At 33.9% G+C, this 13535-nt stretch overlaps 1 protein-coding gene across 1 annotated transcript; it reads right to left on the minus strand.

Moving 5' to 3' along the window:
• Positions 1 to 919: 919 nt before the first annotated feature.
• Positions 920 to 13127, minus strand: LOC128982358 (GTPase HRas). Its single transcript, XM_054401319.1, has 7 exons — positions 12923 to 13127; positions 10896 to 10944; positions 10401 to 10429; positions 8615 to 8699; positions 6014 to 6156; positions 5034 to 5194; positions 920 to 4377 (listed from the first exon to the last, which is right to left on the minus strand). The coding sequence occupies exons 1-7, from the start codon at positions 12951 to 12953 to the stop codon at positions 4306 to 4308; spliced, it is 570 nt and encodes a 189-aa protein (XP_054257294.1). The 5' UTR covers positions 12954 to 13127; the 3' UTR covers positions 920 to 4305.
• Positions 13128 to 13535: the final 408 nt, after the last annotated feature.

Genomic DNA, 13535 nt, shown 5'->3' on the forward strand with positions numbered 1-13535 from the left:
GCTCGCTGATAAGTGATAACACAGAAGTGTACACCCCCTCAAAGGAAATCTACAAGCAATGCAATATCCTAGTTAAAAAATATGCTGCGACCTGGTATGTGAGGTGTGGTCTCCAACAAGGTTTGTTTGCCAAAACTTAAAACCTACAGAAACTGGAAACCTAACCTCAAATGTACGATAACAATGTAAATGCCTGACCTCACATGGTAAATGACAAACAAGATCACCTTCATTCATGTTTGGGATTACATGATTACGGAGTATCCCAACCGCGGAACGGAACCCCCCCCCCCCGGTTTCACTAAATTCTGACTTCTAGTTACTGCTTTGCCCCGGGCTGGAGGCTGAACTGAGGCGGACATACAGACAGTAAGTTCGGCCTGCTGATTTATCGGTCTGTTTGATTTAACAAAATTTTGTCAGGCCAAATCTTGCATACAGACGGTCAGTTTTATTTGTCAGTCTTAAGTTAAAACTGACCGTCTGGGAGTTCAGGAAGGCCAACTGAACTCCCGAACAGACAGAGATGGGAATCAAACACTCAATCTTGCTGGAGATCAAGGAATATCAATCAATCAATCATTGAGATGGGGATGCCACTTAGGTGACTGAGTAGGAAGTCGCAACTGAACTCATTCTACATTTTAGTCTGCCACAACTGCTAGCTTCAATTCAAACGTCACATTGTCAGTCTATCTATCAAGCTAACAACACTGGTCAACTCTTGACTCCATGTCAAGCACATCTTTCAGCGGTGTTTGCTGAATTACTTGGATAGTTTGCTCAAGTCAGATTCATCAGACTTGGAGCAAGGGTTGACAAAACAGCTGCTAGGATGTAGCAGTATTTGTTGGCTTGCTGAAACTTGACTAAGTAGATTTATTCGAGGGAAACTAGGAATGATAAATGAGGCTGAATATAAAATAAGAGAGTATTTATATAGAAGCTAAACTGTATATAATATTACAAATAAAATATCAGTAATAAATCAAAATCTATATAATAATACAACAGAAAATAGAATCAAGATGGGAAATCTATGAGGACATTTGAACAGTTTTTACTGAGTCTTTCCCACATATGCTTGGGACAGGTGTTTCGTAAAGGACTCGTGAATCATGGCAAAGATTGAAAACAGAAACGTATCATAGCTGTGTCAAACCGGTCCAAGTTAATTTTACAAAATTCACACACTTTAGACAAGTGAACTTAAAAGTTCAACAAATTTCTATACCCTTATACAATTTATGTAAAATTTCACTTGTAATCAACTATAAAAATAAAACTATTTAATGGTGATTTAAAATCCAACACACATATTTAAGTCGACTTACAACTAACACTCTAACAGGCACAAATCAATCAAGAAGAGTTACCAAGTATTGATGTAGCATTTCTTAAGTAATCAACTTGAATATAAATTTAGGTGATATTTATTGTATTCAAAACCAGCCCCAATCACTTAAAAGTTAAAAATCACTCCAATACACATAGGACACCAAATTATAGCTGGGAATGAGTTTACAAGATTGATTCATCGCTGATTGCGCTAACAATAACAATTTACTAATCATTAATCAACCATAGTAATGTAAATGCTAGCAATACCATCAACACACTCAAAATGAATTTTTTGTTCAACTGACAATCCATTCAAAGGTGCCCACGTTCGAGAAACTTACACTCTATTTCCTGGGTGGTAAATTTATTTACATATTTTCACTTTCCGTCAGGTTAGAACAGAACGTAACTAACATTAACTAGACCTACGTAAAGTGAAGCTCATGCTTCACTCTTAACTATCGAGTTTTATATACACAATTTCTTATTCACAGTAAGAAAATATAAAATTACTGACATTTCTGAGATCTCACAATATGAAAGACTTGAAACAGTTGACCAAGACACCCTACAAAATCAAATGAGGTTTGACCAGACTTTTGGAGGGGTTCTTAGCGATAAAAACTTGTGAAAACTGTGATTCCCAGATTTATACATTCAACATACACTATAATCAAAAGTAACTAGGCAAACTGAACGTATTAAAATCTTCAACTCCATTTAGAACTGTATTAAGGAATTTTTAATCTAAATTTACATCTTATGAATTACATGCAAAAGACAATGTGCGTTTAATAAGTGCAACTGATGTATTTATAGTTTCAAATAATTTCCCTGTAAATTTGATGACTTGGGTGTTTATTTTAGTGTGGTGGAATAATAATGTATGCACTTACAAGTAAAAAATATGATACAAAGTCACAAATCTCAAGTACCGGTATGAATGTTCTAACTTTTCAAACATAATCTTGGGTTTATAAATACTTATTTTTTGCAAAAATATAATATTGCATAGTTTTCAGTCAGATTCCTCATAGAGAATAATTGTTGATCGGTTATTCAAATTTAAAAAATTTTTAGAAATCGAGCCAATTATTATTAGTTCAAGGATTTAGGTGAAACCCTTAACATCAGCAGTCAAATCAGCATTTTAAACAATCTTTGACTGGGAAAACTTGTGCAAGACTTTTTCAATTAATTATGCAACATTGATACTGAAACTATTTTAACACCTAAAACAATATCTATAATGTAGCATATCTTAAAGAATTTTTAGTTTATCAATAATATTTTACAGAAGTGTACAAAGAATGCTTAGATATCTAAAGCCTAACCTAAGCAAATATGTAAGACAAATTGCAGCAATAAATGAAATTATTTTATACAATTTGTGCAAAGGTTGTTCTTGTGCTTCTACTTCAAATAAATAGTAATAATGTGCATAATGATAAAAAGGTCTAAAAAATATCTCAGTTGTAAAATAGTACGGAAGTATCATAAGGTAACTTTTGATGAATTTTTCAATATTTCATAAATACTAATAATAAAATACATCTCAAGGTTTTTCATGTTGTTTGCAGAAATTAAATACACTTTACCACTCAATTATTGTTTGCAGTGTATTGAAAAAAATACATATTTATCCATCCATGCTATTTTTGTTCTGCATCGTTTCTACTTCTTAAAATCATTCTTTCCGATTATTATGAAACCGAGACAATATAACGGGTAGAAATCATTTCATAGAGAGACCTTAAAAATAAGTGCTAAAACTTCCTAGCTATCTATGTTAAACTAAAAAAAAACACTTATTCCTACCGTCCAAAATAAAATATTTGAGTTCATTAAAGATTAAACCAGAACTCTTTTCAACAGCATAAAATAAGTATAGAGGTACAACAAAGTATCCGTGGATAAAACACGACACTGATTTTAAATGTTGAATTTACACAACTAGTGATATTTAAAAAGGTTTATCTCAGAAGGCGAAAGTGCAGGTTGGCACATGTATTTACAATTAGGTTGAGAATCGTTAGTAGTAAAAACAAAACATTTTCCTGATTTATTCAAAGAAAACTGTGTTTCTTACAAGGGTGAGTATATTCTATCAGTTAAAATGTACACGAATATGTTATACTCCTTGAATTAATTTAGCACCTCAATGAGTATGATCTCTAGGTAGGGGGTTAACAGTCAAACACCTGTCCCAAAACAAACTGTGCGCAGTGAGAACAAACCACTGAGACTGAGGCGTTGATTCAACGAATGCTCACCTAGATCGTTCATTCAACATAGTCTGCGCTAACCTTGTCACAAAAACCAATTACATACTATAAAGGCTGTAAGGATTTAACAATAAACAGTTTAGACGGATATATACAATGGTTCAAGACTTGATATTGAAAAACGTGAACCTTTTCTCACTTCGTAATTGGGCGATTTTAAGACTTTTTACACCTTTTTGGCTTTAGAACGAATAAAATCTGTTCTGCACTATTATCAATAGTAATCTTATTGGATAAGAAACTCCATGTGCGACAATAGTTAGCTCTTTGAGGCTGGGATACAAAACAAAAGCTACTAGCGACATAATACAACCGATATTGCTCATCCACGTGATATTGGTGGTTGAAATACCAGTTAAACCCAAGCTCTTTCTGTATCCTGCAAGCATCTCTAAGATCCTTTATCTCGCCCAAGCATTCTTGCATAGAGAAAGTAATCTCTTGAAAAACCATGAGTCAAACAGTAAAATGTGTGTAAATACCAAGTGATACGAGTCATACGACACCGCAACTGATGTGGCCTCAAAGCACATTAGCAAGCACTCTCGTCCCCACCCAGTGTAAAAGTGATCTGAAAATCGCCCACAAGGTTCCTACACGGTAACGCACGATCGAGGTGTAACATGTCCAGGCTGGAGCGCCTTGCGTTGAGTCTCTACATTACGCGGAATGTGCACTTTTAGAACAACTGACAGTATTTTCTTTTCCCTTTTCCGCCTCTCTTTCCCTTTGTCTTGCCTCTGTGCTCCTTCTGCAAACATGACACATGAGTTGCAACTTTTCATTCTTTTCACTGATATTTAGTAAAACCTAATTTCCTCTGTCTTTGAGCCTTGGATCCCCCAAACATGCCGTCATAACCTGGCTAGTTGGGTAAAATGGGACAAGTAACTTCAGTTTCAAGGCTACATTGCAGATTGAAACATATAAAGATTTGACCACAGGTTAAAAATTATTATGTAAAAAGTTTTAAAACAGATTAATCATACAAGATTTGTTAATAGTTAAAATGAAAGCATACAATGTTTTTAACAGGTTCAATAACAGCTGTCAACTCCTTTGTATGTGCAGTCTACTGACACTCAGTGGTGATTGTGTTAAACTAAAAAACTAAAGCTAATTTGTAAAATAAATGTTAATTTTGTATGATCAAAATACGTAAATGATTTAATTGAGAATACTTTCTGCTATGACACATTGATTTACAATAAATTTTCCCTTATATCCTTAATGTTATCGTCTTAGATCATGTATGAAGTGAATCATCAAGAAGGAATGAGGGAAATGCATAGGTTTTTCTCATTTACTAAAACTATGTACCACTGGGTGGTTTTAATTAACTTCTTCTAAGCTCACTTATTGCAAAATATTCTTACAAAATAAGAAGTTTATAACTGTTGTACTCACATCTTTCCTAATTTCCCGTACTAGTGTGTAGAAAGCATCATCAACGCCTTGTCGTGTTTTGGCCGATGTCTCTACAAACGGGATACCGTAGCTTCGTGCGACGTCCTGCGCTGTCGAGATCTCCACCGCCCGGGTCGGCAGATCACATTTGTTGCCCACTACTGTTTAACAACAAACTCACAATAAACCAACTGTAGGAGTCTGTTGTTGGTGTACAATAACAAAGTCACCTAAACAACGCTTCATTAAACTAAATTACATTTCAAGCCCTACAAATGGTTTAGAATGAAGTCCACTTAGTGTAAAATAATCTCACGCTGAACCAACCAGTAGAAACTCCTCCAGGAACCAGCTTATAACAAACAACTTCTAAGTTCTTATTCATAGCAGTTGTCAAATTTTGGACATTGAAAGTTGAAACAAGTTCTTTTTACCAGTTGGATAATATTTAAAAGAAGAGTTAAGATTAAAACTGAGAAAGACCTCTAGTGAAGGAAAATACTATTCATTGGATTAAAATGTAATAAGAGGGTTACTACAGGATATAAATAGAAGAAAGAATCTCTGAAAATCAAAAAAAGGGAGCTTTAACAAAACTATGATCCTGGAAGATTGGTCCAGCAATGGTGACTTGAAGGGCTTAAAGAAATACTCAGGTTTCTGACTTTTAAACTACGATTATTTCAGTTGACACAAAAACAATGGTCAGTATATTGACTTCTTGTCAAAAGAAATTTTAAAATTAAAATTAAGTGGTAGGCTGGTATCAAATTCCAGTACGTCTAGTACCGGTAGGGGCTAAAAATTAATATTTGGTATCCTTGACCGTAGAGGTCGTTTAAACTATGTCCACTGCATTATTGTAGTCCCGAGTGACGATTGCGAATTGATTGTGATTCTCGATAAAGACACAATAAATATTCAAGAACTACGATTGAACTAGGACACTACTAAGTGAAACATTGCCAGGCGATACTTACAAACCATAGGCACCTCTTCCGCGTCCTTTACTCTTTTAATCTGTTCCCTATAATTGCTGATGTCTTCGAATGATTTGGCGTTATTTATTGCAAACACCAATAGAAAGCCTTCTCCTGTTCTCATGTACTGGTCCCTCATTGCACTGAAACCAAAATACCATTAATCAGAGAGTGGCGATATTTTATTTGAAATGTGTATTTTTTGTTTTTTTGTAAAAAGCAATTAGCTTAGGAATATAAGGAAGAAAGAAATTAAACATAACTGTCCTTAATGGCACATGAATATTGTCTGGGATTATTTAAATACACATGTTTCTGTTGCCTATTGGCCTACAAGAGGTTCAGGCAGTATAGCACACGCTACTGTATTGTGACCTATCTGTGTGCTATTACATGGAGTAAAGTACAGAGGAAACCTACTAGTTGGACTATTGTGCGCTTTCAGCTCTAGTATGTGCCAGAAATATACTTGTGACGAGCTAGGAAGAGCTTGTTTAAAATAACTAGTAAAAAAGTTTTTCCAAAATAGAGAAGTCATTTTGAAACCTATCACTATAATAATGGAATTGCAGTAGAAACTCGATAACAATTCTCTTGGGGATCATAAATAACTTTATGTCAAGACAGGCTTCTCAAGGAGTTTTGCACATTTGATCAGAGCTGATGTAAAATTAAGGGTATTTGAAAAAGATACTTGTTATTAAGGGTAATTTGTTATCGAGGGTCTTATTATAGAGGTTAAGTAAACATTAGGATTGTTAATTGTATGTCTGCTAAACCTATAACCATAGACTAAGCAACACAAGTAGACTCCTCATCCCATTATAAATTTTGAAGCTTGTTTTTTGTGTCTAGTTCATGTACGTTCACAGTGATCGCTGGGGTAGACAAACTTTTGTTTCTATTATTTTAGTGTTATTTTCATGATTTGTGCTTTATTATTTGGTTATATAACTAGGAGACCAGTTATTGTTTATGATTAAATCGTCTTATTTGGTTAAATGAGGTTTTAAATGACTGAAATAACAAGAAACAAATTGTAAACAAAACATAACCTCTACAGTTGGACGTACTGAACTAACAACAAAATTGGCTTCAGCTGTTCCATAAGGATGACAAATCTACTAAGGGAGTATGATTTATCTATGCTTATCTATGCTATAACTTTCTGATCACATAACCTCACATGAGATTTCCATGTTTTAATTTTAATAGCAGTTTAGAAATTTAATTTCACATACATATTAAATGTATGGTACTATTGGTACTGTAATTAAATGTAATAATCTATTTTACAAAATAGGAAATTCCTTAGCACTACTAAAGATCCTTTTGAATTTTTTAAAATTATTCTTCATTTGTTTTACTTAATAAAGTTTTAAGGCATTTTGTAATGTTATAGATATAACTCACCTAGTAGATTTATGAAAGATAATATTTGGAGGAAATTTAATAAGGATTAGTTTATCATTACGGTACCGTGAATCGCTGTATAATTATTGATATTGAAAAATTTATGTCACAACTTTACTGTTCAAACTCTACCTCTAATAATCCAAAGCCTAATATAAACACACACGGTAGCAATTAAATGCTCTTCGATACTAAAAACATTAGTGTCCGCCATCTTGACTTGTTGAGCATTGGCCTTGAACTACGCGACGGCACCTCCTAGGGCCAAGGCGGTGGTGGGGGAAGGGAGAGTGAGGCTTCGTTCTCTCCCTCCACTGTTCCCTTAATACTCATGTACGAATATTTGCCGAATATTTACGAATATATTTACATCGAATATATTTACGAATATTAAGAGTCGTGTTTATAACAATGTACTACGTGCTGAAATATTGTGTAAACACACTTTTCATCAAAATTGCATTGTTGCATTGTGTTATGGTGTTGTGAGTCTTGAAATAAAAGGAGAATTATTATATTATATAGTTATAATACAATATTATATATATTGTATCCACTAGCGTAGAAACACAAAAAGAATTTAAAAAATAAAATAATAATAATACATAAAGCGGTAGGACGGGCACCGCTTGTCTTTAGGTGGGAATGGTTTAATAATAATGAATGAATTTATGAATAACATAGTCACTGATTAAGATTAGGACATTCTTTAGCATAACAAATAAGGACAGTTAGGTCTAACTTTGATCATAGATCAAACATACTCCCTCAGTAGATTTCTCATCCTTATGGAACAGCTGAAGCTAATTTTATTGTTAGTTCTATCCGGTGCACTGTAGAGGTTGAGTTTTGCTTACAATTTGTTTCTTGTTATTTCCTCCATTTAAAACCTCGTTTGACTAAATAAAACTATATAATCATGAATAATAACTCTTCTCCTAGTTATAGAACCAAAGAGTTAAGCACTAATCATGATATTAACTCTAAAATAATAGAAACAAAATTTCTAACGCCCTGTGTCACCGGACGTGAACTAGACACGAAAAAAAAACTTCAAAATTTACAATGGGATGAGTAGTCTACCTGTGGATGGTTATTCTATGCTTTGATCCATCTAAAAGCTACAGCATTTCCTCAGGATTGAACCAACGACCTTCTGTTTACGAGGCAAACTCTTTGCACACTCACCTATATTCTTCTTGTCCTGCTGTGTCCAGAATGTCCAACAGGCAAGTTTCTCCGTCTATTACAACCTGCTTACGATACGAGTCCTCTGAAACATCAATTATACTTTTAATACTTTTAACTAAAATGGCAACCATAGGAAAGTATAAGTTAATATGGTAAAATTTATAACGACTACAACATTTGACATCTATATATTAATAGGAAAGCATGTTTCTTTAAAACCTTTTTTCTCAGCTTGTGTGCATCGCAGGGAAAGTCTGCGCATCCTGTTGGATGGAAAGACAGGGTTGCCACCACAGTGGGATGATAAAATTCATGCAGAATTCATGGTTTTCATTGGTAGTTTACAAAAAATTCATGGTCAATGCGCTTATACAAATTCAACACAATTGAGTTTTGCTGATTTCATAAACTGACATTAAAGAGGCAGTTTCTTTGTGTGTTACTTTTGAATAACCTTTCATACTTAATATAAAAATTTTTAGAGTGATTTATAAACATTCAAAACAAAGTTGACAACAAAACTGGTCCATATTCTATATGAGATATTGGAGAAGTATTGTAAAATATATTAAGTCTAGGTCTATAGGCCTATCAGTCTTACCACCGGAATAAAACAAAAATTCCTCACCCAGCCAAAAAAGTCCTGATTCATCCAGTTTTATCCCCCTACATAATTGTCATAAAATGTGCATTCTGGTTTATCTTATTCCACAACGTACCAAGATAAGGTGGTTTTATCCAAAAAGCTAAAAAAATCAGGCGTCAGAGTCGGAAATTCGGTTTTATTGCGCACCCCTTTTAAATTCCGTGCATGGTCTAACTGTTTTTGTGATTGAAGTCCCCATACCCCTTTTTCATACGCAGGGGTTGGCCTACTAATGATTTTTCGAACCATATAGGCTACAGTCCTTGGGAAGTCTCAGCTGACATCAGCATCTTTGAATGACTTGAAATGAAATAGGCTAAGCAATTGTTTCTGACCGTGGAACATGTTAAATAATCATCTCCTACACAGTATTTTCATGGTGTTCGTTTCTACAAACCGTTATTAAATATGAAATATTTTTTATTTGGAAAATTTAATGGTACTGGTTGAATAATTGTTCCTGATTTTGAAAATTCATGGTCCATTTGAGAAATCCATGCATAATCCATGCCTTTTTTCATGGTCACAAGAATTCATGCATAATTCAAGCTTTTCAAGGTTTTCATGGCTGGTGGCAACCCTGAAAGATATTTTCCTGTAGATGTGCGGAATCCCTTTTCAAATTAAAATAGGCTAAAAAAAAACACAAAAAATGAATTTAAAATTTTTAAAAATTAACATGGATCTTATGGCAGGCAAGCATGTTTCTTTAAAAAACCTTTTTTCTCAGCTTGTGTGCATCGCAGGGAAAAACTGCGCATCCTGTTCGTTGGAAAGATATTTTCCTGTAGATGTGCAGAATCCCTTTGTAAATTAAAATCTAGGCTAAAAAAATAAACACAAAAAATGAATTGAAAATTTTGAAAAATTAACATGGATCTTATGGGTTGCCATGCTTTTGTGTTCGTATTTAAGTGTTACCTATTTGACGACTCTGCACAGCCTCAGGGATCAAGAGAATTTTTTACTTGGTTGTAAGATTGAAAATGAACTTTTAAGGTAGGAAACCTTGGTCGCTGAATAAATACGGATCACCGACAGTACAACAAGCATTTCACATTTTTATTATTTATAAAAACGTGATCCAGAGGTTAAACATGTTTATTTTGTAGCAATAAAAACCTCTTGTTTACTTACCAATTGTGGGATCATATTCATCCACGAAGCTGCAACAAAAGAGGTACTTTAAAAAACAGAAAAGCCTAATTGTTTTTTAAATCATTTAGCCTAAAGCAAAGCAATTTCATTGAAGTGTAAGTTAATTGATAATTAGGTCAAACATGTTATACAAAAATACAGATCATTTTCTTTTAATTCACCACCAAATTAACTTAATATCTACGTTTTAGGTCTATCTTTTTTACCGTTCATGTTTGGCTTTGTCTAACATAATCTTACCGATAACTTATGGTAAACCTAGCATATCAGGTGGCGAATTAACGGAAATAAAGAAAATAGTAGGCTACTAACTGAACAAATGGATATGGAATAATATTATTAAACTGAAAAATATATTATGCAAGTTTTACTAGGTTTGTTACTCTTTGCTACTTAGCAAAACAGCCTAATATTTATTTAAATCAAGGGTTTTTTTAACACGGTCTAGTACTATTATTTTTTTTTAGTACTCACTGATTTTGGATAAGCTGGATCGTCAAGGCACTCTTACCAACACCTCCAGCTGAAATAGAAAAGATGCTTGATTCCAAAGACCTTTCAAAATACTGTATAGCTATGGTCTTCCATTTAAATGGCTGATAATATGGGTACTATGGTATTACACCGACCACACCTAATTTGGGTTAGGTTACCACACCTAGGTTAGGTTAAGTTAGTAGGATAAGATAACCTTACCAACTTACCTTACCAAGGGTAACCAATTTAGGTGTGGTCACAATAATACCAAATTACCCTGATATGAAATAGGCCTATTAGTTATTGCAAAATAATATTAACTTAATTGAACTATAAAACATAACTTATTCAGGGTAGACTTCCACAGAGAACCTACGATATATCAAACATTTTTCTTTCTAATTAAAAAGGCATATAAAACATATTTGGTTTACAAAACTATAAACTATCAGGCAACTATAATGTAAAAGCCTTACTTTAGTTTTACTTTTACTTTTAAGGTATCCCACAAAAACCAAATTGATCACGTTCAGCAGGAAATTAAATACAGTGTTACCTAGCTGACTACTCTCTTGATGGTAACCGGGTTCGACATAGGCCTACATTAAGTTTAGTTAGTTAGGTTAACCTAACCTAAATAACCGAATGAAATAATCAAAGAATAGATATATCGATCGACATATTCATTCAAATGAGTGTAGGTCAGATACTTTGCAGCTTTTTTTCTCTTTGCATAAACACATCGGGCACTAGGTTATTGTGGTAGATTTTTATGCTCTGCCTTAAGTCAAACTTAATGGTGCAACTTAAGGAGAATGCCCAGCTTAACCTAACACTAATACAGAAAGCCTACCCAGGCTGACACTAACTGAAACCCCCGGTCTGTGAGACCTCATTTTTTTATTTATTTATTTATTCCAACGGTTTCTCCATTAATACAATTTTTTCGAACTATGAACTAGCCTATACATAAGTAGCAAATAATAAGTTAATATCAGTGGTTACAAAAATCGTGCAATAATAATAAATAAGGAAGCTGGCAATAAATACATGAGTGGGACCTAAAAACTACAATTAATAACAACAAGAAGACTATGCCTAGTAATAATGGTTGATTGATCCATTTGAAAATAATGGAACCTACTTAAAAACACACAAACCAAAACCCTGGGCCTGTGAGGCCCCGCTTTAAAATACACTAACGCTGGGCTTCTGAGACGAGCATGATATGAACAGACAACCTGTCAAGGTCACGGCACCCACGCATAATGAACAAACAATATATCAACAGATAGGGGAGGAAAAGGGGGGAAGGTATTGAGGTAATGGAATCCCCCAAGTAAACAGTGTTGCCAACAAGCGTTTGTGAAATTTACAAAAAATAATCATTTTCTGTAAAATGCAACAAGTTAAAAGATTATCGGCTAGGTAGCCTAGCCTAGGCTATATGGCCTTTTTTAACCCTTCATGGACTTTTAATGTGGTTGTACCCAAAAATTTTTGTTTAATTAGGCCTAAGTTAATTTAACTAGCCTACTGCAAGTTATACAATGTGTAGGCCTAAATCTAATAACTTTTTCACAAACTGGAGATGAACATTGTTAGCCTTTTGGTAACATATGACAAGTTATAGGCCTAGCCTGTAGTTGAAAGCCTTCTACACAATACACATTAGGACAAAAGATAGCCTAGTTAGGGCCTATATTGTTGATGTGATGTGTGAACCAATACACAGGTCTTAGGCAAACTCTTCTATTTATCAATAGTTACCCGCAACCAAGGCTGAGATATTGAGACAACTGGGAAAATTAAGAGACCTCAACAGACACACATTCTGGCTTGACCTTACTGAAAGTTTGTCCCAAAAATATTTTCATAATAATCAAACTGCGGTGTGAAGACATTTAAATTAAAGAATAATCCAAATTTATGCAATATAGGCTACATTTCCATAACAAAGAGCCTACATAGGCCTATAATACAAATGAGTCATTGGATTATTGCTCCTTGTGATGGGTACTTACCACCAACAACAACAAGTTTGTATTCCGTCATTTTTCAACTAAACGAATTTACGGCTTGTTCTATCAACAATACAAGTACTAAATCTGCTTCATTTAACTTAAAATAACAATACTGGCTCTTAAAATCTGCACTTTTAACTACTTGTCACGCCCAAATGTTTACTACTACAGAAAAAAATCATAAACGTTTGTGGCTTGTGCTTGTGTAGACAGAACACGCAAATTAATGAACTTTTACTGGTAAATACAATAATGCCATCTACTGGGTACTCTTGCAACTACTTGACAAAAGACAGGCAAACTTAAAAAACTGTTCTTCGAATATCGTTAATAGTGTATATAAAATCCGGTATAGTTATTAAAAGGGATTATAAGGAATTTTATTTGTTGTAGCAACCATAACGCATAACACTTACGAAATAATTGGAATTCATGCATGCGACCCCCCATAAAAAAGTTGAGTTATTGAGTCTGATTTGATTTGTTTTCTATTTATTTATTTATTTCCATTCCAACGGCCAAAGACCATATATTACAATCAATTATCAATCATTGAGATGGGAACGCCACATAAACAACAGATAAATAAATAAACATTTTAAGAGTTTAACAA

This window comes from Macrosteles quadrilineatus, unplaced genomic scaffold (genome assembly GCF_028750875.1).
Source record: "Macrosteles quadrilineatus isolate MER2022 unplaced genomic scaffold, UCM_ALF_1.0 Scaffold_219__1_contigs__length_164744, whole genome shotgun sequence".
Classification (NCBI taxonomy): Eukaryota; Metazoa; Arthropoda; class Insecta; order Hemiptera; family Cicadellidae; genus Macrosteles; species Macrosteles quadrilineatus.

Coding starts and splice junctions, on each gene's coding strand:
- LOC128982358 (XM_054401319.1), bottom strand. CDS start 12,953: ATGACGGAATACAAACTTGTTGTTGTTGGTG. Junction 10,945..12,922: donor CAAACTTGTTGTTGTTGGTG/GTAAGTACCCAT, acceptor TTTCTATTTCAG/CTGGAGGTGTTGGTAAGAGT. Junction 10,430..10,895: donor ATCCAGCTTATCCAAAATCA/GTGAGTACTAAA, acceptor CTTTTGTTGCAG/CTTCGTGGATGAATATGATC.